The following is a 26,819-nucleotide window of genomic DNA, read 5'->3' as shown; positions in this document are numbered from 1 at the left end:
CCCGATCGAACCATGAAATGAGAATCGAAACTGATCCGACATTTGATCGAACCATGAGACGAGAATTGAAACTGAACCGACGTATGATCAGTTTACACATTCAAAAATCAAACTGAAAACTGACTCAAAAATCTAAAAATCGAACTGAACCAAAAATAGTTGGTTCGGTCGATTTTTTTGGTCCGGTTTGATTTATGCTCACTCCTAGTGTTATGGTTGACTAAGAACATTGTTTATCTTATTTTTTGTTACTATTTGGGCAGTTTATCACATACATCCAACTTTATTTTAGTTGGGTTATGTTGTGTTTTATTGTCATTATTGGTGTTTGTTGGTGTTTTGCTTTAATTGTAGGATTCTTGGAATTTTGTACGTAAAAGTTGAATTGGAGAGCTGCAATCCACAAGACTCGTCGCCCATCCACTCTCCGCGCCCATTGGGAGGATTTCTCGAAAAAGCTCGGCGACCGCCTTGCCTCGTATAGTTATTGGAGACAGTTAAGAATGGATGTGTTGGAATAATTGGTTGATTTAGATGTTGTGAGAGCCTTTCTTTGCTAGGTTATTATGAATTTTGCTCGAGAATAAACAAAAGACTAAGTGTGGAGATCTTATTTTTGTCACTATTTTTGGTAGTTTATCACATGCATGCGGCTCTATTTTAGTTGGGTTATGCTGTATTTTATTGTCGTTATTGGTGTTTTTCGGTGTTTTACTTTAGTTGTAAGATTCTTGGAGTTTTGTGCATAAAAGTTGAATTGAAGAGCAATAATCCGCTAGACCCAACGCCCACCCACTCCCGACGCTTGCTCAGAAGATTTCTTGAAGGAATACATCGACGGCCGGCGGCCCCGGCTCCCGCAATGCTCCGGCTATTGCCACCTTGTAACGTCTGCGGGAACTATTTCTCAAAGGGGTACCCCAACAACTGCCTCATCCCGGCCACCGCACCCTGCTATCACTGCCTACCCAGCGACTGCCGACTTTCCTATTTTTTGAGACAATGCAGCAGTGGATGATGCATGCTTAAATTAGTTTCAATACGATTTTTAAAAGAATTTTTGCGAGGGTTTTCATTTATCATGACTCATATATGAGTTTTTCTTTACATTTTTTTTTGTAATTTAAGTTTTGGGATAATCTTAGTGAAGTACGGACCTAAATATCATTGATTTTTCTACTTTTATTTAGATTGTTGTAAGATGCAAAATTAACATTTTGTAAGAACCTAATTTCCTTTTGAATTGTTTCACTTTTTTGATTGAATTCTGCGATGTTGTGATCTCTGTGTTGGCTGCATTGAGAATTATTTTGTTGTGCCGTGAAAATAGAAATATGCTCTCATTAGGATTAACATTGTTTTCTTACGTAACTAGTTTTTGTGTTTATATGCGTTCTTTATTTTGTCGATTCATATTTAGGTAATTTAATTGTCTTCCTTTAATTTATTCATAGAGATTAGTTGATTAATGATAAACCCAAATTGTGATTAAAATGTTTAAGTTTCATTTTTGTTTTATGCGTGTAGCATAAATCGTCACATTATTTTGTCTTTCTCGTAAGTATGACTTGAGTTAGTTTACTGCACTGCGATTGACCTCCAACAATTACAAGGCAATTCAATAGCGTTTTGAGTTGAGTCAAACATGAGATTTGAAAATATGCATCCAGAAGGATTCCGATGAGTTGAAGGACTCTTAAAAGTGGATTGCGGGTATCAAAGATAGAACTAATGTGGCGAGTAATAATGATTATGCATCTATGGATCTCATTGAAAATGTATATTGTATACTTAAATGATCTAAAGATCCATTTATAATAAAAAATGATCTAAAGGTCCAATAAGAGATATCATTTCAAGTAATTATCGTCTTACTCGAACAATATTCACGACAATTCTGATTTCAAAAAATGAGGAATAGTTGCTCATACTCATATTATACTCCCTCCATCCACGAAATGTTGTCATAATTTGCTATTTTGGTCCGTCCATAAAAAGATATTCTAATTTATTTTTAGTAAATTTGTGGGTCTATTTCAACCTCACTAACATGTGGACTCCATCCTCTACTCATTAACTTAATTAACTTTTTTCACTTTTCTTTATTTGTAGACTCCTTTCTCCACTAACTAAATAAACAATACAAAATTTCCTAAACCTCGTGCCTCCTTCTCTTTGGACAACATTTCGTGGACGGAGGGAGTACAACTTAAAATTTTCTATTCTCATATATCATTAATAAATAATTAAATTTTAAATATAAAAAATATTTTATTTAATATATATATATATATGGGAAGGCTAAAATAAAAACCAAAATTAGACTATGAAATAAGAACTATTGTAGGCCATTAGATCTTGATCAATTAGCGGCTAAATTTAGTTGATGATTTCTTTAGCAAATTTTTGGTGCTTATGTGTATTGGGTAAACAAGTAATTTTGTAGTTTTAATTAATATCTTTTCCTAAATTATGGGGATTACATTCAAGCGTGTATCTTTTTTTTATCAATTACTAAATCACAATTAAACACGTTTATTTATCAATAATCAATAATTGAACACCTTATATCCATTTTTAAAATTTCGCTTGATTAATCATCCAAAAAAACCAAACAAATTAATAGAATTACGAACGAGTTTGCATGTAATTATTCTTTGAAATTGACACATGTCGATTGCAAAATGTACACAATTTCTCTTTCTTCAATCTTTAATCTGCAAACATGTATAATTTGTTTAAGCTTCATTTTTCGAGCAAATCAACTGTCCTAATATTTAATTTGACTCTATAACATCATCCACCAATACCATAAAATATATTTCAATGCATTGTTACTCACTATTTTCATACATTTCTTCATTCCAAGCACATGTAAATTTATGTTTTGTTATTAAACAAATATATTTGGACGTCCTGTATGAATTATTAGGCAATCATTTTTTAACATGTATGAATTAACAATTATATACATTATATGCTCATGAATTATTAGGCAAGTATTTTTTGAGTGTAATGTATGAATTATCATCTGTAAGAATTATATGCATATGAATTATTAGGCAAATATTTTCGAATGTACTGTAGGAACTATCAACTATAAGAATTATATAAGTACGAATTATCAGGCAAATATTTTGAATATACTGTACGAATTAGCAGTGCAATGATGAATTATTTGTATGAACTATATGCATGTCAATTATTTGTATGAACTATGTATTACCACCTCTATGATATCGACTTTTGTTAAGTCCGGAGGGTCTCGAATAGGTGTATAGGGGGGGGAGAGGAATACACCTATGGGCTATTTTTCTTTCCTCAAACTGAGGGATCTCAAGATAGAGATCAAAACGAAACTTTACACGCAAACTGTGACACCTGTTAACTGAAAGGAGTTTTGACCAAACAGGGTTGACGAATGATACTGAAAACTCTTCAGTAAGGAGTTATCAGTTAAGTTACTGGAACTTAACTGATGCACGTAAGGGCTTCAGTCGAGTTTGCTAAAACAGAGATGATAACACTCTTCCTGACTATCAGAAGATAGATCTGTCAGACTGATATCATACGCAACGGAAATAAACTTAGTTTCGTAATAGCCTCGATTGAGCACGTTGTTAGTCTTAGGTTTCTCTTTGCAGTTATTCAGTATTCAGTTTATCAATTGAAACAACACAAGTAAGAATGTAAAACTGAAAGCTGTAAATAACACAGAGACTTTTATGTGGTTCGGAAAACCCTTTCCTACATCCACGGTCGGTTGATCAGACCAACAATCCACTCTACAACTGCTTAACAGGTGCACTGCAAACCAAACCGTGTGCTTGCCGGGTGCACACAACCATACCACTGAAGAAACCACTTCAGTACCCACACTTCACTCGTGTCGGATTTCTCGCGCTAAGACTTCTCAGAGTCAGAGTACCTTCCTGAACTCCGAATCACTCAAACACTCTACTCTTTCTTCTTGAAAGGAGGTTTGAACGGTTGTCAACTGTACTTCAAAGATCAAGTTCTTTGGAGCAAGTTTGACATTGGCTTCTGGGTAAACAGAGGGTTTGCCTAAGGTCTAAGAGAATGTATGTAATCAGCAGTGACTGATTTTGGCTTTGGAATTCTCTTCTTCGATTCAAGCTTTGGGGAGGTTAAGCTTTAGGCTGAGTAGCGATTTTGGCAGAGCTTCAGCTTATGTCGTTGAATCGGTGAAGATTGAAGTTGATCATCGAGCGCTATTTATTGGAGAGGTCTTGAATAGATCCGTTGGCGGAGAACGTCTTCAAGATTTCTTCCGTTGGAGAGCATTTCGAATTTGGGCTGAGGCTTCAATCTCCGAGGTTCCTTGTTTGGTGGAAACAGCTCTCTTGAAGGTCAGGAGATGTGACGTCTCTGATAAAGTAGCCACCAAATAGGAATGACCTCTGCAGAGATAAGGAGATCCTGAGATCTCTGCATTTAATGAGGCTGTACTTTTGTGAGTACGTGGCTTCCTTTGAACGTTGGAAGTTTAGTCCGAGGAAGAAAGTTTAACTGATACTTGACTTTAGTATCAGTCCGCTGAGTCCACGCGGCACGCATTAAGTAATCAGTTCCGAACTGATTCTTCAACTGATACTTCAGTTGGTATCTTCAGTCTTCAGTCCTTCGTCCTTCAGTCTTCAGTCTTCAGTTTTCAGAACCGCAAGCTAAACTAGAAACGAACTCTAACACTTGAGTTCAAAACTGTTCTAGTCTATTACAATTAAGACCTATGGATTTTGGTATCATCAAAACAAAGATTAGGATATTCCACAAGGTTCCCAACAACTTCTTTTCCAAAAAAATTGCAATAATTGCGGGATCTAGTTATTAAGGTAGAGAGAGATTAAAATGCAATACCCAAATATACCCTTATGCGACAATTATCTATTAACTATATGCACGTCAATTTCAAATGTAACAACTCATAATAATTTAATCCCAGCCGTTCAAGATTTGATATAAATGGTCAGGATTTGTTCTTATATTATAATCTAATGGGAGTTTTCTGTATAGCCCTCCCCTATATATATATATAGGGTAGGGTTAATATAAAAACCCCTCTTAGGATGAAAACTAGGAACCAATTTAAAGCCGTTGATTTAAATAAAATAGAGGGCTGAGATTAAACTACAGATGCACAATTTCGATTGCATAGATGCACAGTTTCAATTGCATAGATGCACAATTTCGATTTGCTTGAGTATTTTGCATTGTTGGTTTCAATTGCATAAATTGCATATTTTTTAAGTGCACAGTAAAATATAATAGATGCACAGCTTCTTTTGTTGACTAAATCCTAACAATTAGATCTAATATTTAAAAGGTCAAGATTAGGTTCCTAGTTCTCATTTTAACAGAGGTTTTTATTAGAACCTCTTCCTATATATATATATATATATATATATATATATATATATATATATATATATATATATAGGAAGAGGTTCTAATAAAAACATCTGTTAAAATAAAAACTAGGAACCTAATCTTAACCTTTTAAATATTAGATCTAATGGTTAGGATTTAGTCAACAAAAGAAACTGTGCATCTATTATATTTTACTGTGCACTTAAAAAATATGCATTTTATGCAATTGAAACCAACAATGCAAAATACTCAAGCAAATCGAAATTGTGCATCTATGCAATTGAAACTGTGCATATATATATATATATATATATATATATATATATATATATATATAGGGAGAGGTTCAAATAAGAACCACTAATAAAATAAGAACGGAGAACCATTTTAAGCCATTCGATCATCAAGATCTACGGTGGATGTATCATCTTGGTGGATGGATGCAGGTGCTGGGTTCGAATCCTGAAGGGAGCAAACAAATTACTTTTTTCGGATGCATTAATTTGTATAGCAGATGCAGTAATTTTATTGGTTCTTATGTTCTCACGATAATTGTGGTTCTCACTATAACCGCACCCTATATATATATATATGTATATATATATATATATATATATATATATATATATATAGGGTGTGGTTCTAGAGAGAACTACATTATTTGTGAGAACGGGAGAACCATCAAATTTAATGCATCCACTGTAAAAATTAATGCATTCGCTGTTAAAATTAATGCACTAAAAAAATGCTCCCTTCAGGATTCGAACCCAGGATCTGCATTCATCCAACAAGATGATGCATCCACCGTAGATCTTGATGATCGAATGGCTGAAAATGGTTCTCCGGTCTTCTTTTATTTATGGTTCTTTCTTGAACCTCTCCCTATATATATATATATATATATATATATATATATATATATATAGTGTGGTTCTAGAGAGAACTACATTATTTATGAGAACGGGAGAACCATCAAATCTAATGCATCCACTGTAAAAATTAATGCATTCGCTGTTAAAATTAATGCACTAAAAAAATAAAAATAAAAATGCTCCCTTCAGGATTTGAACCCAGGATCTGTATTCATCCAACAAGATGATGCATCCACCGTAGATCTTGATGATCGAATGGCTGAAAATGATTCTCCGGTCTTTTTTTATTTATGGTTCTTTCTTGAACCTCTCCCTATATATATATATATATATATATATATATATATATATATAGGGGAGGGCTATTCAGAAAACTCCTCTTAGACTATAAACTATAAACTAATTAAAATGTATGAATTATATGTAGAACACCCATGAATCCGCTGTGTAAATGTATGAATTACGAAAATTAAATTTTTTGCTACCTATGGGATTCGAACTCAGGACCATGAATTATTCCAACAAGGTGATGAATTAACCGTAGATCTTGATGATCTAAGGGCTGAAAATGGTTCCTATTTTATAGTCTAACTTTGATTTTTATTTTAGCCTTCCCCTATATATATATATATATATATATTTAAATAATATATGGATGTAGTTATTATATTTTCAGATTGGGCAGGTGCAATAGCATAAGTGTGACTGTGACTGCGAGTGTGTGGCAAATGACATAATAGACTGAATCTAAAGTAGGGAGAGAAAATGAAGGAGAGCGATGACAGTTGGATAACGGCCTTCATATTTGCAGTTCTTCACTCCCTCCAATTGACTCGGACGCACTCTCACTCCCACCAAATTATTCCACAACACCAACAAAACTAAACCCCTTCAATCCTCACATTTCTTCATTTTCACTTTCCATTTTACTTTTACTGTTCCTCCTCCACCTCCACTCATGGCGTACATGAGGCTTGGCTCCAAATCTGAAGCCTTTCATCGCGACGGCCAGACTTGGTAATCAACTCAACCATTAATTATACTTCGTCACCTTCATTATATTAAATTACTGTTTTACGCCTCCAATTGTGTGTTTATATCGTCATCATAAGCTTATTGTACTTTTTTCCAGTCTAACTGATTTCACATGGCTTGATCTCGTTATCATTATGGATTGATTACATACACTAGGGTTCTTATTTCCGTTTTTTTTCTTTTTTTGTGATTTTTATATGATAGATAGGAATAGAATGTGATCGGAATTTATATTTTGTTAGCGAACAGATCTTCGTGTAGTGGAGAATTCAGAATTTTTGGATACTCTCAACAACTAGTATTTAATCTAATGATTTTACATTAACAGGCAGTGCACTTCTGGCCTACAGAGCGATGTAACAGTTGAGATTGGAGAAATGTCCTTTCATCTTCACAAGGTGAACTTAAATTTCAAAACTTTTATGGCTAAAAGGAAATAGAAACTTGATATATTTTGTATTAATTGTTTACATGTTACAGTTTCCTTTGCTGTCAAGAAGTGGAATGCTGGAGAAGCTTATTTCGGAGCTGAGTAATGCTGATGGATCGCCTTGTGTTTTGCAACTGAGTCAGCTTCCCGGTGGAGCTAAATCATTTGAGCTAGTTGCAAAATTCTGCTATGGTGTCAAAATCGAGCTCACATCTATGAATGTGGTTAGTCTTAGATGTGCAGCAGAGTACCTCCAGATGAGTGAAGAGTATGGAGAGGGGAATCTGATTGCACAAACCGAGGCTTTCCTCACCGAAGTTTTTGGCAATTGGACTGACACAATCAAAGCTCTTGAAACCTGTGAGGAGGTTCTGGTGCACGCGGAGGAGCTCCACATTGTGTCGAGATGCATACATTCCTTGGCAGTGAAGGCCTGCGCGGATCCCAATTTGTTTGGCTGGCCTGTAGCAGGGTGCAACGAGACAGGGAGGACTTCAGGGGCGGGGTTTTGGAACGGGATATGCACTGGTTCAAAGACACTGTCGATAACTGATGATTGGTGGTATGAGGATGTGTCGTTCCTCAGTCTGCCTCTGTATAAGCGGCTGATCCAAGCTGTGGAGGCAGGCGGGATGAGGGCTGAGAATGTGGCGGGGGCATTAGTGTTCTATGCCAAGAAGTATATACCACAGATGAATAGGCAGTCCAGCTTCAAGAATTTGAAGACTGGTTCGACTATCTCCATCCCTTCTGAGGCGGACCAAGGCTCGCTCCTTGAGGAGCTAGTGGAGTTGCTGCCTTACAAGAAAGGGGTTGTGCATACGAGGTTCCTTCTCAGGCTGCTACGAACTGCTATGGTGTTGCAGGCGAGTCAGCCGTGCAGGGAAAATCTGGAGAGGCGAATTGGGTTGCAGTTGGATCAATCTGCATTGGAGGACCTGTTGATACCAAACATTGGATATTCTGTGGAAACGTTGTATGATATCGACTGTTTTCAGAGGATTCTGGACCATTTCATGTCGATAGAGCAGGCTTCAGCTGCTGTTTCTCCGTGCATTATTATGGAAGAAAGTCAGATAGCAGATGGGACGAATTCATTAACATCGTTAACCATGGTTGCTAATCTTGTAGATGCTTATCTTGCTGAAGTTGCGCCGGATATTAATTTGAAGTTTCCAAAGTTCCAGTCTCTGGCTGCTGCAATTCCTGACTATGCCAGGCCAATTGCCGATGGAATTTATCGTGCTATCGATATATATCTGAAGGTAAAATTTTGGTAAATCTCAGTTTTTTTTTTTAATAAGATGAATTAGGCCATTGTTAGAAATTTTAACTTTCCCATTGATTGCTGAACTTAAAAGTTTCAAGATTGACTAGATTACCACAGCTATGCATCTTTATTTAATCCTTGTGTTAAATTACTAAGATACAATGACTGCATCAGGCGCATCCTTGGCTGACAGATGCTGATAGGGAGCAAATCTGTCGACTGATGAACTGTCAAAAGCTTTCATTGGAGGCGAGCACTCATGCTGCCCAAAATGAGAGGCTGCCTCTGAGAGTGATTGTGCAAGTCTTATTCTTCGAGCAGCTGCGGCTGCGCACATCAATCTCCGGCTGGCTCTTTGTTTCGGACAACCTAGACAGCTCCCAGGATCCGAGCTCAGTCCTTCCAACATCCAAGTGGCGCCATAGGGAAGCATCGGATATAGACGAAGTGAGGGAACGCGTTAGTGAGCTGGAGAAGGAGTGCCAGACCATGAGAGAGGAGTTCAAGAAGATTAAAACAAAGAGGAGTTGGAATATATTTTGCAGGAGGAAAACACATCAAGACTGCAATGTTAAGGCTCAGAAAGCATGCAGCAATGAGAAAAAGCGTCACCAAAAGGGGGGATTGGGAATTTGATTGGGTAACAGTGGAATGATGATTCATGGCAAATATAGATTCAGTTTTGTGCTGTGTAACTCTACCTTTGATTTGTTTAGTATAGTGAAGGCAGCCATAACTTCAAAATAATGAAAACTGAATATCAAATTCAAATAGCGATTAGAAAAAAAAAGAAGAAGAAAATATTAGTGATGTTTTCGGACTTGTCAATGTGTTTTATTAAGAGAAAATGTGAATTAAATATGTGAAGCAATTTGATAAACTTATATCGAAAATGGGTTGAGCTTTGTGAATTGTGATGAGTACATCCACCCCCACAAAATACCCACACATGCATATGCAGATGCAAAATGACAATGGTGTTGGGGATATTATGATTTTGTCTTCAACTATAGATGAAACGAGCACATGGACATGGCCCTTCCCCCCACATTCATTTGTAAAATGCCATGCAACTGCAAATTTGAAGCTGATTTTCTTGCAATAAAGCAGGCAGGGCATAATCTGTTGAATTTGTGGGAAACCCAATCCATATCTACATCTCATCATGTCCAAACAGAATCAATGGTGTTTGGTGAGAACAGAGTGAAGTGAACAACAAAAGGGAATGATACTTTTCCATTAGTGAGGAAATTACATAATGCAATTCAGTAGTTACATCTTGCAAATCAAAACTATTCGCCGAAACATGTAGAGAGGGAAGGGGGGTGGGTATCACATAATGGGATCATATCAATTCCCATATACATTTACAAAAATAAGATTTTCCTAAAATCCCAAGTTAGCCTTCTTGAAACAATGATCTCACCAATTTCACCTCGACAAATCATAATCTTGGGTGTATCCGAGCTGCTCCGTCTCCCAGCTGAGCTTCGAAGCAACACGTTCATGGCGAGGCACGTACTCCTGCAACCACAATTCACCATTTCAATCCACCATGCACACTTTCTTGTTTCTAATTATATGTATAAATTTACCTCCAATTTCTTGACCAGCTCCTTTGGTGTTGGTGCAGATACAATAATGTGGCGAGCATTCGGACTAATGAACCCTTCCTCTACGGCCTTGTCGATGAATGACAACAAAGAGTCATAATATTCATCCACATTAAGCAATCCTACCTGCAAAATAAATACTTGTTCATTTCCTATCTTTCTCAAACTCATTCAAAACTAACTTTATATTATATCATTATAATCAATCTTATACCGGCTTATCATGGATGCCGAGTTGAGCCCAAGTTATAACTTCAAGCAATTCCTCCAAAGTTCCATAGCCACCTGCACTTCAACATTGCATCATCTATTGGTTTGAAGCAAATGAATTTTTGAGTGCAAAAATGTCAAATCAAAAACCTCCAAGTTGGGGACAAGCATTATTAGTTGGCATCACAAGTGTCGGACCTTTTTAATTTGAAGAATATGAAGCAAAAGAGTATTTGATGGAGAGAGTGGAAACCTGGTAAGGCAATAAAAGCGTCAGAATGCTTCGCCATCTCAGCTTTCCTTTGGTGCATATCTGCTACAGCTTTCACTTCTCCTACTGTTTCCCCAGTTAGCTGCAAAGCAAAAAAAGTGCCAAATCCCTTAAAGCATTCATAAAAGCATGACCAGATTTGAGTTTAATTGTATTGGTTGCTGTGCACTCTTGCAGTCAAGCAATCATGATTTTCTTTTCTTTTTTCTTTACTCATTTTTTTTGCAGAGGAAAATAAATGTGGAATATTTAATTCATGTCAGAGCCTGTGGTGGATTTACAACCAGATAAGCATAATTAATTAAATTTAAAAAGGAAATTGTGAAGGGAAAACGCCAAAAGAGAGGAATACAAGTAATAATAATAATTGTACCCATAAGCAGGGGCAGGGGCAGGGGCAGAGAGCAGAGCAAAGTGATGGTGAAACAGAAATGGAAAAACCAGGACAAAACATTTGCAGGCCTAAAATTACATACATACATTGTACTCGAACAACCCCAACCTCAATCTGAGGATAAGGATTTCAGTAACCAACCAAGAATCAAGAACATCTAATGTTGTAGAACACGTACCAGAAAAAAGGGTACAAGAAATTATAATTAGTATCAGATCAAAAACATCAACATACCGAGTTAGAAAAGTAGTCAAATTTCCAAGTCTAAAGCCCGGAGCAAAAGAGGGGGCAAAAGGGAAAACAGAGGTAAGGAAGCATATGTCCTAACAACAAGGAAAATTCAAGAATTAAAGAAAAAAAATTAGAGTGAAAAAGGAAAATGCAATCGTAGTTTAGCAAAAATGATGTTCGTTTTCATGAATAAAATAAAGAAAAAAAATTAAAAAGGAGCAAGACTTTTTTCAACCATAGCAGAACATAACATACCTCTCGAGGCATGAGAGTCTTGGGAATCACCCTGCAGAGGAGACAATAACAAGACAAAAAAATAATCAGTTTTTATTTCCTAGTGAAGAACTAAACATAAAAACACAAACTTTAATAACAGATTAAATCCATCTAATCATTTGAGGCAAGTGGTCAAAGGATAAGAGTAGAATGCAAGAAAAGAAAAGAAAAGAAAAAAGGTTTTTTTTCACTCACCCAATGACATGCCGACCGCCATCATGAACTGCTTGTGAGACCAAACCCATCAGGCCTATGCTGCCACCCCCATAGACCAAATCAATGTTCCTTGAAACCTTAACAAACACACAAAATTCATCACTTTAATGTTTCAAGATTCAATCTTTTTTCCCTCTCAAAAAATAGAATTGAAATCTTTTTGCATACCAACAAACACAGGATTATTGGGCCACGTTTTCATAGTTTGTACTGAGCCAGGAGGGTTGATTGGTTAACAAATTTATGACTGAGACAAGTATAGTCACATTGTTTTTGACAGTGTGGGGTAAAATTTAAAGGGTTTCTACCATGGTTAAGTGCAGATAGTACTGTGTGAAGAGTAGTTGTTATAGTACACCACCCACATATCATGTTCTTATCCATTTGAGGTATATAGAGAGAGAGAGAGACAGACAAGTATTCGTATAGAAGAAACTGAGAGAGCCCCTGTAGATGAAAGTAACAGGACTTGTGGATAACAGAAAATACCAAGCAAAAAACATGTAAAGATTGTAACTTTTTTATCTCCTTGGTGCAGATAAAGAACCTGAAACTTAAGAGAGAGGGAGAGAGAGAGAGGCTCTTTAAGTCCTAGGGAGAAGGATTAATGAGCATGCAAAATTCCGGCTTTAAATACTTGAAGAAGGACTATATATATGCATGAGAATATTAATGGGGGAAAAACAAACAAGGGAAAACCAAAACATTGAAGAAAAATGAGGAAAGGAAAGTAGAAAAAATATATACATATATACAAGAGAGATGTGTATTTTACCAGAACTTTGCCAAGTTCAATAGCAGCTTCTTGGTAGCTAGCCTTCTTGCCTTGGCTACTGCCACAGAAAACACAAACCCTCTTGAATCTTGATGATTTCATTTCACTATCTCTCTCCATTTTCTTTTTTCCTTCTTCTTTGTTCTCTCACCAGTCACTGCCCCCTTATATATTTGTCTTTTATCTCCTAACGTAGGTCACAACTAGGAATAAAATAAGAATCTTGCTTCTATTAGTCTCCCCTGTTTATGGACCTAACTAGTTTGTGGGCACAAACTATATAATGCCTATATGCTAGGTAATGTCTATTACTTGAGAGAGAGAGAGAGAGAGGGAGAGAGACAGAGAGTTTGTGCAATGATAGAATGGAAGCACTAAGGCATCAACTAGAGAACTCTTTGCTTGCCCAATCTTGGCTCTTCACCAATAAATTTTGGGGAAGCATTTTATTTATAAGGACTTTCGCACGTGAGAAAAGTACTGCGTGGCTGGCACGTGTGAACCACTGCATAATTTTATTTTGGATAGCATGTAGTAATTTATTTATTTTTCGAAACCATATACTATAATTTCACGGCACATGTTTGCATATTTTATTTCTCAAACAAAAGAAATGAATCCTTATGTAACATCCATGCATATAATTTATCTTTTGTATAAATAGAGAGATCTATAGTTCAAATTCACCGTTGGCCTTTTTCAAGTAAAAAAAAAAGATACTTCCTCTGTACATAAAAAATTATCACATTATGAACGGCATATATTTTAATATAATGTGAGTGGAGTTATCAATGGAATAAAACCTTAAATATGAGTGGAGTTTTGTGGATCCTATAACTATAAATGAAAGTGAGAAATTTTCTATGAACGAATCAAAAAAACAAATTGTAGCAAATTTTTCGTGGACGAAAAGAGTATATCTTGTTCAGCAATGGAAGAAACAGAGACAGATAGAAATTGTTAATTCCTTTTGTAGTTTATCTCAAAAAGTGTAAAGTGACTAATTATATGTAAAAGAAAAGGAAAAACTCAGGAGGGAAGAGATTGATCTCAGTATTGCATCGCTGAAGATCAACAATGAATTCAACGAGATATTCGTTTTTTTTGAATGAATATGATAGCAATACTCAAGAGGGGACAAGATTCACAAATTGATTATAATGAAACCTAGAGTCTCATCTGATGATAAAATAGCGAAAGAATGATAGTGACGGATCATAAAGCCTTTTAAATCAAATGTACATTTTTATCCCACTGTAGTACGCCGATTTGATTTCATGGGGAAATACTGTTCTAATTTACTTCAAATATCCATTTGGGGTTGTTCATTTTCAGGCATATTTTGCTATAAAATTGCTGCAAATTGTGATGGCCGGGTTTAATTGATGAAATTCTTCAATTGTCATATTTGGAGATTATAATATTTGTTATTTAATCACTACTAGATTCAAATAAAAACTAATATATAAAATAAAAATGAATAATTATTTTCACTCATTCAATCTTCAAGATCAACTGTGGATGCATTATATTGCTGGTTTATGTGGCTATTCATGATTCTCAGTTCTCACGAAAAATGTGGTTCCCACCTGATCCTTTAACTATATACTCCCTCCGTCCTAAAAATTGTGGCTTTATTACTATATTGAGATGTCCCTGAAAATTGTGGCATTTCCTTATTGGAAATGATCCTACAAATTTTTCCTCTCACTATTTACAAAAATATGTGGGACCCAATCTTCACTTAAAGACAATTATCACACTTTTTCTTAAAACTCGTGTCATCTCTTTTGGTTCACAATTTTTAGGGACGGAGGGAGTATATGGGAGGGCTATGATGAAAACAACTCTTGAGTATACAATATGAATAGATTTCAAGCATTGATCTATCCATAATTTAACGGTTGAGATTTAATCTTAGAGAAATCGTATGTAAATGTATGAATTGTGTGTAAAACACGTATGAATTCGCTATGTAAATGTCTGAATTGTGATTTTATTTTTTTTTGTATTTATAGAATTCGAACACATGACCACGAATTCATCCTACAAGTGTATGAATCGCCCCTAGATCTTGAGGATCTAAAAGCTGAAAATGATCCATATTTTATATTTTAAAAGTTATTTTTATTTTAGTCTCTCTCTCTCTCTCTCTCTCTCTCTATATATATATATATATATATATATATATATATATATATATATATCTAGGAAAGGGCTACCGTGAGAGCACCTCTTAAAATAAGAAATAAGAACTATGAAAAATGTATGAATTTTATGTAGAACAAGTATTAATTCGCTGTATAAAAGTATGCAGTGCGAAAAATAATTTTTTGCTATCTTTGAGATTCGAACTCGGGACCATGAATTCATCCAACAAGATGATGAATCAACCGTAGATCTTAATGATCTAAGGGCTGAAAATGATTCTTGTTTTATATCTTAATAAGTGTACTTATTTTAGCCCTCCCATATATCCATATATATATATACATAGGGATGGGCTAAAATAAGAGCATTTCTTAAGATATAAAATAAGAATCATTTTCAGCCCTTAGATCATCAAGATCTACGGTTGATTCATAATCCTGTGGGATGGATTTATGGTCCTGAGTTTGAATCCCAAAGGTAGCAAAAATTTATTTTTCACAATTCATACCTTTATACAGCGAATTCATACGTGTTCTATATAAAATTCATACATTAAAAATTGCTCTTATTTCTTATTTTAAGATGCGCTCTCACGGTAGCCCACCCCTATATACATATATATATATACATATATATAAGGAAGGGCTACCATGAAAACACTTCTTAAAATAAAAATAAAAATATTTTTCAATGTACGAATTTTATGTACAACACATATGAATTCATCCAACATGGTTACGAATTGTGAAAAATAAATTTTTGCTACTTTTGAAATTCGAACTCAGGACCACGAATTCATCCAACAGGATTACGAATCAACCGTAAATCTTGATGATCTAAGGGCTGAAAATAATTTATGTTTTATATTTTAAGAAGTATTAGCTCGCCCTTTTATATATATATATATATATATATATATATATATATATATGTGTGTGTGTGTGTGTGTGTGTGTTTAAATTAACATAGAAACCATCCCCAACATTAAAAGTAAGAAACTACTTATACACCATTGATTACAAGAAAAATAGAGGGCCCAAATTAAATTTTCAAATCTTCACGTATTAAGCACACATCATCTAAAATTTGGCATAAGGATGAAAAGGTACTTTTCACTTTCATTTACAGGCATCACTTTCACTCTTTCTTTTATAATCCATATTTCATCTCTTGCGGCTGCATGCAACATATCTTGCATAGTAAATGGTAATGCGTTGCATTGTTCTTACAATGTAATGTGTTGCATTGTGTGTGTATGCAATTTGCACAACGATTTCTATTTGACTGTTTATCGTGTAATGATGCAACTTTTTTTTTTTTACTTTGATGGTATTTGGTTAAAAATAATATTATTGGAATTGCAGATGACGTATATTTGAATTGCACAAGACGTATATTTGAGTTGCACACGAGGTATATTAGATACTACGTGTATTGGAGTTACATTTTTTATATTATATAGTTGCACAGATATAATTTTGTAATTGCACGAGTACTTTTAATAGTATATTAAAGTTTCACACAACGTATATTGAAGTTGCAGTTATTATATTATATGGTTACACGGATATAATTTTGTAATTATAAAAATCTTACTGTTATAATGTAATGCTTCTTTTTATATATAAATATATTAGTTGTATGAATAATAATTTAAACTTGCATAACTTCTAATTCTTTGTTGCATTGTTGTTAAATGGGAGTTGCACATCGATATTTTTATATAGGTTAATATGAAATGATTTACGGTTGAAAATAAAATTACTAATAAGCATTAATTTGTACTCCCCACATCCTTATAAAAAGTATCAATTTTTAAATAACACAGGTTTTAATAAAGTAGTTGACAGGAGTAAGGGTCCTACTTTATTGTGATTGGAAAACTTACAAAAAAATAAATTGGATATATTTTATATAGACGAAGGAAAATGATCAATTTGATACTACATTTTATGTGGATGTAGAGAGTATTTCTTAATAGTAACTAAGAGTGCTTAGCAAACGAAAGTTAACAAAAGAAAAATAAAAGAATAAAAAACAAAAGAAAGTAAATTGAATAAAAAATAAAGAAAAAAGTAACTAGCCTATTTAAGACGTGAAAAATCCCATATTTTTCGGACATTACCATGCAAAGAAAGATTAAAAATTACGTTAAGTAACCTCAACCGTTATCAGTAATAAAAAAATGCACAATATATCAAAACAAATCTTAACCGTAGAATATTAAAATTGAAAGGCTGATATTAATTCTCATTTCTCACAATAATTTTGATTTTTATTAGAACTCATCTCTCTCTGTATATATAGGGGAGGGTTATGATATAAACATTTAATTGTTAACATATAAAATACGAACTAGCTAAAATATATGAATTCTATGTAGAACAAGCATGAATTCGATGTGTAAATGTATGAATTGCGTAAAATAATTGTTTTTGCTACCTATGGAATTCAAAAACGGGACCATGAATTCCTCAAATAAGGTGATGAATCAACCGTATATCTTGGCGATCTAAGAGTTGAAACTGGTTCCTATTTTATATATTAAGAGGTGTTTTTATTTTAGTTCACCCCTAATATATATATATATATATATATATATATATATATATATATAATAAACACTTCAACACTTTATAACACTTCTTAAAATATAAAATATAAACAATTTTCAACTCTTAGATCATCAAAATTTTCGGTTGATTCGTAACCTTATTGGATGAATTCGTGGTCATGAGTTCAAATCCCAAATTAAGGTAGCAAAAATTTATTTTTCACAAATCATAACTCTATTGCATGAATTCATACGTGTTCTACATAAAATTCGTACATTGAAAAACATTTTTATTTTTATTTTAAGAAATGTTTTCACGGTAGCCCTTCCATATATATATATATATGTGTGTGTGTGTGTGTGTGTGTGTGTGTGTGTGTGCGTGTGTGCGTGTCACGACCGCACTTGCTAAGGATAGCAAATTCGGGGAAACCGCGACTAAGGGAGGAAATTTAGGAGCGGGAGTAAGAAAGGGGCATATTCGGTTTCTTGATGACTCGACTTGTATAAGGAAATCAATCGAAATATCTAGATATCAATGAAGGCCACAAGGGGACCGTACATAATATTATCCCAAAACGGGGTACTCAATAGTTTTAGTACATTATTAAATAATACATATTGTTTGACATATTATCTTTAACATAATCAGTGTTCGCAGCGGAATAACAATTTGAGTATATGTATGAAGACATATACTCTACTCTGAGGTAATCATCCTAGTTTGACAAAGCTCCGCTTGCACACTACATCCTTGATCACCGCTCAACCTGCACATTTAAAAATACATGCAGGGCTAAGTACAAAAGTACTTAGTGGACACTTGCCGAAATTTACATACATGCATAATATTTTATTGTCAAGCCTTTCAACAGTAGTAAGATACGAGGGTTTTCCTTTAAAGACTCGTATTTACCAAACATAATATCATTTCTTTCATCAATAACCCGCGCAGGTATTTTATATCATTAATCACCATATCAGTAACTCGTGCCGAGAGGGAGGCCTCCCTCTACGGACACTATGATCGGCCAACCCGCTAGATGACTCACGATCACAAGGTGTACACTAATTCCGAAGGGATTTGCGGTCCCATCCAGAATCCGAATTCGATTAACATCAGATAGGCAATTAATAATAAAACATAAAGCATTTAGGCATTGACAATATCATTTAAATTCATAAGCATAAAGTCTTAACAATTCTAATATATAATTTTAGTTTATACGTAGAAAGCCTACCTGAATAGCAGACTCACGGTTTAGCTCTAACTCTGGTGCTTGACCTTTAATTCGAGAAAATAAAATAAGATTCTAATTCTCGAAAAATCTCAATAAATGAGGATGCGTGAAATGATTATGCATGACTCATATTCCTTTAATTAAATTATGAGATGCTAATCCTATTTAAGGAATTAAATCTCGTCTTATGAGGTCGGATTATTAATCTTTAATAATCTACTCATCTTTAAAATAATCTAATTCACTTACTAATTAATAATTAGTAAGTCTTAAAATTTATCACTAATTAAAATAATTAGGTTTAAATAATGGGCCTAAATTAATAAATCTCATTGGTCTTAACTAATAAATTTCATTGAACTTAATCAATTAAAATAGTAGGAGTTCAATTAATAAAAATAATAAATTCATTATTAATAATTAATAGAAGCCCAATCAAAATAAATAATAAGAGCCCATTTATAAAAATAATAGAGTCCAAACAATATATATATTAGCCCAATGGAAATAAAATAAGCAAAACCCAATTGAATTAATCTCCGGCCCAATAAAATAAACTAGGCCCAAAAGGAATTTAATTCGAGCCCAAATGAACAAATTCGAAGCCCAGTGCATTAATAATATTAGGCCCAACATCAATTAAATTCTAGAGCCCAACAAATGAGGCCCAAGATAATAAAATCATGAAGCCCAATAAGTGAGCCCATCATCATCCTTAAAATAATTAGTAAATTTTAATATTAATCTTATCTCGTCAAAACCTTAGACTCAAAACATCTATCACATAACTATCATTTAGGTTCGAAACTATTTATTCGAACATCAACATGCGCATTAATCATAACTCGTTCTATTTATGTCATCAAGTCAAATATTCCGTCATTTTAAAAAAAACAAAACCTATAATATTACATAGATAAATTATATCATCATAGATCATGCTTTCTCATACATAAAACAATTTAATCCTTTTCAAATAATCCATATTAATAAGTCGTTTGAAAAGAATTAATTTAAATGAGAGTTTAACTCGAAAAATTTCATTTTATAATCCATTTATAAATACTTGAAATAAAGAACTCCATTTAAATAATTAATTTAAAGGTCAATATATAATTAAATTAATCAAACTCAATTTAAATTAATTATTAAGAGCTCAAATAATTTAAATAGATATAAGCCCAAATTAATTAGATAAATTAAGTCTATCATGTTTTTCTTTGAATAAGGCCCAAACAATTTAATTAAAAATCGACCCAAGTCTCGGCCCAAACAATTAATAAAATCGGCCCAAGAGGGAGCCCAATATTTTCGGCCCAAACCCTGCTCAAACCCGGCCCAAACCCGGCTGAAACCCGGCCCCCTTTTCTAACCTAAATATACACACACAAACACCTCCCAACACACACACAAGTTTCTCTCTCTCTCTATCTCTCGGACCTCTCTCTCTATCTCTCGGACCTCTCTCTCTCCCGACCCTCTCTCTGCTCGGCTGAGGGCGGCGCCGCCTCCGGCGCGCCGCCTCGCCGTCGCCTTCGCCTTCGCCGTCGCCTTCTCCTCTATCTCTCTCGCTCAATCTCGGCCGCTGGAAAGGCGCAGCAAGCGCAGCCACGCCGCCGCTCCGTCGCCTCCGCCTCTCCTCCATGGCAGATCCGCCGCCGCCGTTCAACGCCACGGCCACCGCTTGGGTCGACGGGAGCCGCTGGAGCTGCTGCTGCTTCGCCGGGAGTCGACGGATCTGGCCTTCAGCCGTTCGTCTCGCTCGGAGCTCCCGCCGCCGTTGGCTTGCACGGAGTCGCCGCCGACTGCAGCTGCTTCGCCGAGAGTCGACGGATCTGGAGTTGCTGCAGGCTCGTCCGGTGGTCAGTGGCTCGCTGGAGGAGCGCCGCCGCCGGCCGCTGCTGTTGGCAGCAAGAGCCCGGCAGCCGCCTCTCCCGGAGCCGCCGTCGCCGTGAGTCGCAGGGCTCCGACAATCCACCATCCTTTCTCTCTCGTTTTATCACTCACGATAGGTTCGTAAATTTGAATTAAAAACTGAAACTCCTCTTTCCCTTTCTTGGCAGATCGGAGACAACCGCGGCTCCGTCGCCGTCCGTCAACCGCCGGCGACGACGAGCCACCGAGGCTGCCCTCCCCCTGACCTCGACTCACACACGCAAACAGCCAACACAAAGGGTTTTTGTGCGAGAATCATATACTGTAATTGCTCAAATAAAAGTTTTAACTCTTTCCTTGTAACTTCAGTTCACAAGTACATATTTAGTAACTGTAAATCTATGAATTTGCTACTCATTTTCTTCATTTATCAAAGCATATGTAAATCTGAGTTAATGAGCATGTGTTGGTATTCTGGAATTGATGTATACAATTGAAGGATAATATATAAATTAGAAATATAAACCTTGAATGATGAAAGATGTGGTGTCGTTTCTTGGCTGCGAGAGAGATGGTAGATGAATGTGAGAGGTGGGAATTGGCTGAAAAATGGTGTAGGTTATAAAAGAAAAAAAAATGGGGTGGCTTGGATGGAAATTCTTCAGCTTACAGGTATGAACACTTTCAGCCTGCATGTAAGACTGAAGAATTTCCTTCAGCATGCGCTCCAAATTTCTTCAGCTGGCATTTAAGACTGAAGAATTTCCTTCAGCATGCGTAGTAAGAATTTCTTCAGCATGCTAGGATTATTCAACTTTAATCATTAAAAAAAAAATCTAAGAGATTAATATATTAATTATATGGTTCCAAACTCATTTAAATACATTAAGACATATAAGCCTAATTCTTATTGAAGCATAAAATCCATTTGAGCTTGCTTCTAACATAAAATAAATTACTCATGGGCTTAAGTAAACAATCGATAAAAGATTCATATTTAACACTTCAGTGTTAAATTCTCCACAATAAATTAATGGACTCAAAATATATTTTGAGTGCATCATCTATTGAAAATAAAAAAAAATAAATCATCACATATATAAATTATCAATTTCATATAAGTTCGTATTTTATTAATGGATGCTGAACTCTAATTACCATAATCAATCCTTAAATCAGTAATTAAAAGTATATAATCCTTAATAAAAAGTCGGGTCATTACATACTATCCCCCTTAAAAAAAATTTCGTCCCGAAATTTGCATACCTATGTGAAAAGTTCTGGGTATTTTTCTTTCATCTGGTCCTCAAGTTCCCACGTTGCTTCTTCCGGTCCATGGTGTCTCCACAGTATTTTGACTGACGCGATCGATTTATTCCTTAACTCTTGCACCTTTCGGTCCAAAATGGCTTCAGGTTTTTCTTCGTACGTCAAGTCTGGGTTAAGAATCATTTCATCTTGGTGAATCACGTGTTTGGGGTCAAACACGTACCGTCTCAGCTGTGACACGTGGAACACATTGTGGACGTTTCCAAAGCTAGGTGGCAGTGCCAACCTATATGCTACGGGACCTATTCTTTCAAGGATCTCATAAGGTCCTACAAAACGGGGTCTCAACTTACCCTTAACACCGAATCTAACGATCCCTTTCGAGGGTGATATTTTAAGGAAAACCTTGTCTCCAATCTGAAATTGTAGTTCAGTTCGTCGGGTATCAGCATAAGACTTCTGTCTGTCCTGAGCCTCTTTAATTCTTGCTCTAATCTGGCGGATGGTCTCAATCATCTCGCTTACTGCATCTGGCCCAAGGATTTTTCTTTCACCCACTTCATCCCAGTAAAGTGGTGATCTACACTTCCTTCCATACAGCGCCTCATAAGGTGCCATATCAATGGTTGCCTGGTAACTATTGTTGTAGGCGAATTCGATTAACGGCAGCACTGATTCCCAACTTCCTCCTCGGTCTAGCACCACTGTCCTCAACATATCTTCAAGGGTCTGAATTGTCCTTTCTGATTGTCCATCTGTTTGAGGGTGAAAGGCGGTGCTAAAGTTTAATCTCGTTCCCAACTCTTTCTGCAAACTGATCCAAAATCTAGAAGTAAATTTTGAATCTCTATCTGAAGTAATGGATATTGGTATTCCATGTAGCCGTACAATCTCACGAATGTACAGTTGGGCTAGTTTCTCCGATCCATGGGTAATTGGAATCGGTATAAAATGAGCGCTCTTCGTGAGACGGTCTACTATTACCCAAATAGCTGTGTTGCCCCTATTTGTCTTGGGTAAACCCGTCACGAAATCCATCGCTATGTGCTCCCACTTCCATTCTGGGATTTCCAATGGCTGTAATTTCCCATATGGTCGTTGATGTAAAGCTTTCACTTGTTGGCATGCAAGGCAACGCTCTACAAACGAGGCTATATCTCGTTTCATCCCGTCCCACCAAAACTTCTGTTTTAGATCTTGGTACATTTTGGTACTTCCGGGATGAGCGGTATAGGGCGTGTCATGAGCTTCACTCATGATCTCGTTTCTGAGTTCCTCGTTATGGGGAACACACAATCTTCCTTCAAAAAGAACTGCGTTATCCGTTGCCTCTTGGTAGCCTCCTGGCGTGCCTGTTCGGATCTTGAGACGAACTTTTTCCAAGCTTTCATCCGCTCTCTGGGCACTGACGATCCTTTCTCTGAGGTCTGGGACGGCTACTAGAGTTGCAATAATTGCTCTTGTCGTTGCCGGTGGCTGAACCACTTCTATCTTCAATTTGTCAAAATCCCTTACAAGCGTGTCCTCTTGAGTGAGAAGAAGTCCTAACTCGGATTGAGTTTTACGACTTAAAGCATCAGCTACTACATTAGCTTTTCCCGGGTGGTAGTTGATACCGCAGTCGTAATCCTTCACGAGTTCGAGCCATCTCCTCTGTCTCATATTCAAGTCTTTCTGCTCGAAGAAATACTTAAGGCTTTTGTGATCAGTGAAGATTTCACATCTAACTCCGTATAGATGGTGTCTCCAAATTTTCAAAGCATGCACAATTGCTGCCAGTTCCAGATCATGAGTGGGGTAGTTCAATTCATGTGGCCTTAGTTGTCGCGAGGCGTAGGCAATGACCTTTCCTTCTTGCATCAACACACAACCTAGCCCATTTTTGGACGCGTCCGTGAAGATCACGTATTCTTTATCGGCTGCTGGAACTGCTAGCACTGGTGCAGTTGTCAATTTCTTCTTCAGCTCTTGGAAGCTGGCTTCACACTCTTCGTTCCACTTATACTTGATTCCTTTGCGAAGTAATTGCGTCATTGGTCTCGCTATTTTAGAGAATCCTTCGATGAATCTCCGGTAGTATCCCGCCAAACCTAAGAAACTTCGGATTTCATTAGGTGTGGTTGGTGATTTCCACTCGCGCACTGCTTGCACCTTGGCGGGGTCCACCTTGATTCCATCTGCTGATACGATGTGCCCTAGAAACATTACTTCTTTCAACCAAAATTCGCACTTGCTGAATTTGGCGAACAACTTCTCCGTCTTTAATGTCTCCAGGATGATTCTTAAATGATTTTCATGCTCTTGGTCATTCTTAGAATAGATGAGGATATCATCTATAAACACTAAGACAAATTTGTCTAAGTATGGATGGAAAACTCGATTCATGAGGTCCATGAATACTGCCGGTGCATTGGTTAGACCAAATGGCATGACAATGAATTCATAGTGACCATACCTTGTGCGGAAAGCGGTCTTAGATATATCCTCTGGTCTGATCTTCAGTTGATGATACCCAGACCTTAAATCTATTTTTGAGAATACACTGGCTCCTTTGAGTTGATCGAACAAATCATCTATCCTTGGGAGAGGGTATTTGTTTTTAAGCGTCAGTTTGTTCAACTCTCGATAATCAATGCACATTCTCATGGTTCCATCTTTCTTCTTGACAAAGAGTACAGGCGCTCCCCAAGGCGAGACACTGGGTCTGATGAAACCCAAGTCCAAGAGTTCCTGTAGTTGCACCTTTAATTCTTGTAGTTCCTTTGGGGCCATCCTGTACGGTGCCTTTGATACTGGGGCAGATCCAGGTTCTAGATCAATGGTGAAATCTAGTTGCCTGTCTGGAGGTAGTCCTGGCAATATTTCAGGAAAAACTTCTGGAAAGTCTCGTACTATTGCCACATCTTCCACCTTCTTGTCTTCACTAGCTTCCCCGTTTAGGTAGACGAGATAAGCTGTGCTTCCTTCCTTCATCATCTCTTTTCTGGCTTGTAATGCGGATATCACTGGTACTCTTTTCTTCATACCTATGCCGTGAAATTCCGTCGGTTCCTTTCCAGGTGGTCGAATAGAAATTTTTCGTTCACTACAAAGGATGGTGGCGTGATTCTCAGCTAGCCAGTCCATTCCTAAGATTATATCTACGTCCCACATGAGCAGAATATTAAGATTGTTCGCTACCATCTTAAGTTCTCCTATTTCAAATTCTACGTTCGAGCAAACATGTGTGGTGGTAGATCTTCCTCCTGAGGGTGTAGTGATTCTTAAGGCACACTTAGCTCGTTCTGATTCGATTTCTAAGGTATCTACGCAAGGGGCAGATATAAAAGAATGCGAGGCACCAGTATCGAACAGAATCATTATGGAAAAACCCTTAAGCTTGCCCATACCTGCCAGGTTTCCTTGGTTTTTCTCGGGCTGGTTTTGGGTGAGAGCAAAGGCTCTCGCCTGCTGCGGCAATGGTTGTTGCCGCCTTTGTTGCTGTTGGCGCTGTTGGTTCTTGTGTTGGTATTGCTGCTGGTATGGCTGTTGTTGGCGGGGCTGGTATTGGTATTGCTGCTGGTATGGCTGTTGTTGGCGGGGCTGGTGTTGCCCTTGAACTGCTTGCAGGGGCTGGGCATAAGTGGCCCTGATTGCCGCGCCCTGCTGTTTGTTGGGGCATTGTGAGGAGTAGTGGCCCTTCTGGCCACACGTGTAGCAACTGTCAGTTCCAGCCTTACAGACACCACGATGTGGTTTGTGGCATTTTGGACAAAGGGGAACTTCATTTTGTCTTTGGCTGCCTCCAGCCGGGGCAAAACCCTGTTGCTTTCCTTGTCCTTGTTGCTGATATTGTCCCAACGGCGCATTTCCTTGCCATGGCCTCTTGTTAGTCTGGTTTTCATTTCCTCTATGGTCGTTCCAGTTGCGCTTCCCTTTAAAGTTCTGAGGGCGTGCAGGTGGGTTGGCTGGCGCTGAGGTCTGTGATGGAGCCAACCTTTCTACTGGCATCGCAGCTTCGATGTCCAGTGCCCTGTTCAAAGATTCCGTGTATGAGAGTCCACCATGACTAGCTAGAGTCATCCGAATCTCGTGCCTCAGACCGGCACAAAATTTCTCCGCCATTTTCTCATCAGTATCCACCTGTTGTGGAGCATAACGCGATAGATCGCAGAACTCTCTGTCATACTCTGTCACCGTCTTCTTCCCTTGTTTCAGGCTATAGAACTCAGCCTCCTTCTTCTTTCTGTAGCTTTTGGGAATATACTTATCATATAATCCCGTCTTAAAGTCTTCCCAAGTGTATGCTGCCCATTGTTCGGGAGTCAGAGTCTTTCGGCGGGCTTCCCACCAAAAGTCAGCCGATCCGGCTAGTTGGAAAGACATACACGAGAGTCGCTCCTCTTCTGTGCAGTGTAGGAAAGTGAAGATACGCTCCAAGGCGCGTATCCAAGCTTCGGCCTCGGCTGGGTCGCCTGTCCCAGTGAATGTGGGCGGATTCTGTCGAAGAAACAGTTCTTCAGTCCTTCTAGCAGGGGGTGGAGGGGGTGGGGTAGGTTCCCTGTCGTTTCGCCGCCCTTCAGGTATTTCATCGCGATTTCCATCATTGTTAACGTTTCTCCTAGGGGGGCGACCTCGTTTAGGCGGCATTCTGCAAATTACAAACACCCTTTTTAATACATTCTATACAGGAATCTCTAAGGCAATTAAGAAAGAACTGTTTGTTAATTTTAACTTACCATAACTCCAAAACTAAGACATTAACAGGA

At 37.0% G+C, this 26,819-nt stretch overlaps 2 protein-coding genes across 3 annotated transcripts; one reads left to right on the top strand and one right to left on the bottom strand.

The window, feature by feature from the left end:
• Nucleotides 1-6,993: 6,993 nt before the first annotated feature.
• LOC130997746 (BTB/POZ domain-containing protein At5g03250) lies at nt 6,994-9,739 on the top strand. The gene is made up of 4 exons (XM_057923157.1): nt 6,994-7,277; nt 7,624-7,693; nt 7,776-8,990; nt 9,170-9,739. Exons 1-4 carry the CDS (start codon nt 7,219-7,221, stop codon nt 9,629-9,631), a joined length of 1,806 nt encoding a protein of 601 aa, XP_057779140.1. The 5' UTR covers nt 6,994-7,218; the 3' UTR covers nt 9,632-9,739.
• Nucleotides 9,740-10,204: 465 nt separating this feature from the next.
• Nucleotides 10,205-13,411, bottom strand: LOC130997747 (cytokinin riboside 5'-monophosphate phosphoribohydrolase LOG3). Of its 2 annotated transcripts, none has more exons than XM_057923158.1 (7): nt 12,982-13,411; nt 12,186-12,283; nt 11,970-12,000; nt 11,072-11,171; nt 10,823-10,893; nt 10,591-10,734; nt 10,205-10,519 (listed from the first exon to the last, which is right to left on the bottom strand). In XM_057923158.1, the coding sequence occupies exons 1-7, from the start codon at nt 13,099-13,101 to the stop codon at nt 10,427-10,429; spliced, it is 657 nt and encodes a 218-aa protein (XP_057779141.1). In that variant the 5' UTR covers nt 13,102-13,411; the 3' UTR covers nt 10,205-10,426. The 2 variants fall into 2 exon arrangements, with proteins under 2 accessions (XP_057779141.1, XP_057779142.1); XM_057923159.1 differs by lacking the exon at nt 12,982-13,411 and adding an exon at nt 12,375-12,427.
• Nucleotides 13,412-26,819: the final 13,408 nt, after the last annotated feature.

The sequence above is a fragment of the Salvia miltiorrhiza genome, chromosome 8 (genome assembly GCF_028751815.1).
Source record: "Salvia miltiorrhiza cultivar Shanhuang (shh) chromosome 8, IMPLAD_Smil_shh, whole genome shotgun sequence".
NCBI classification, from domain to species: Eukaryota; Viridiplantae; Streptophyta; class Magnoliopsida; order Lamiales; family Lamiaceae; genus Salvia; species Salvia miltiorrhiza.
This window is presented reverse-complemented; position numbering and strand designations above follow the sequence as displayed.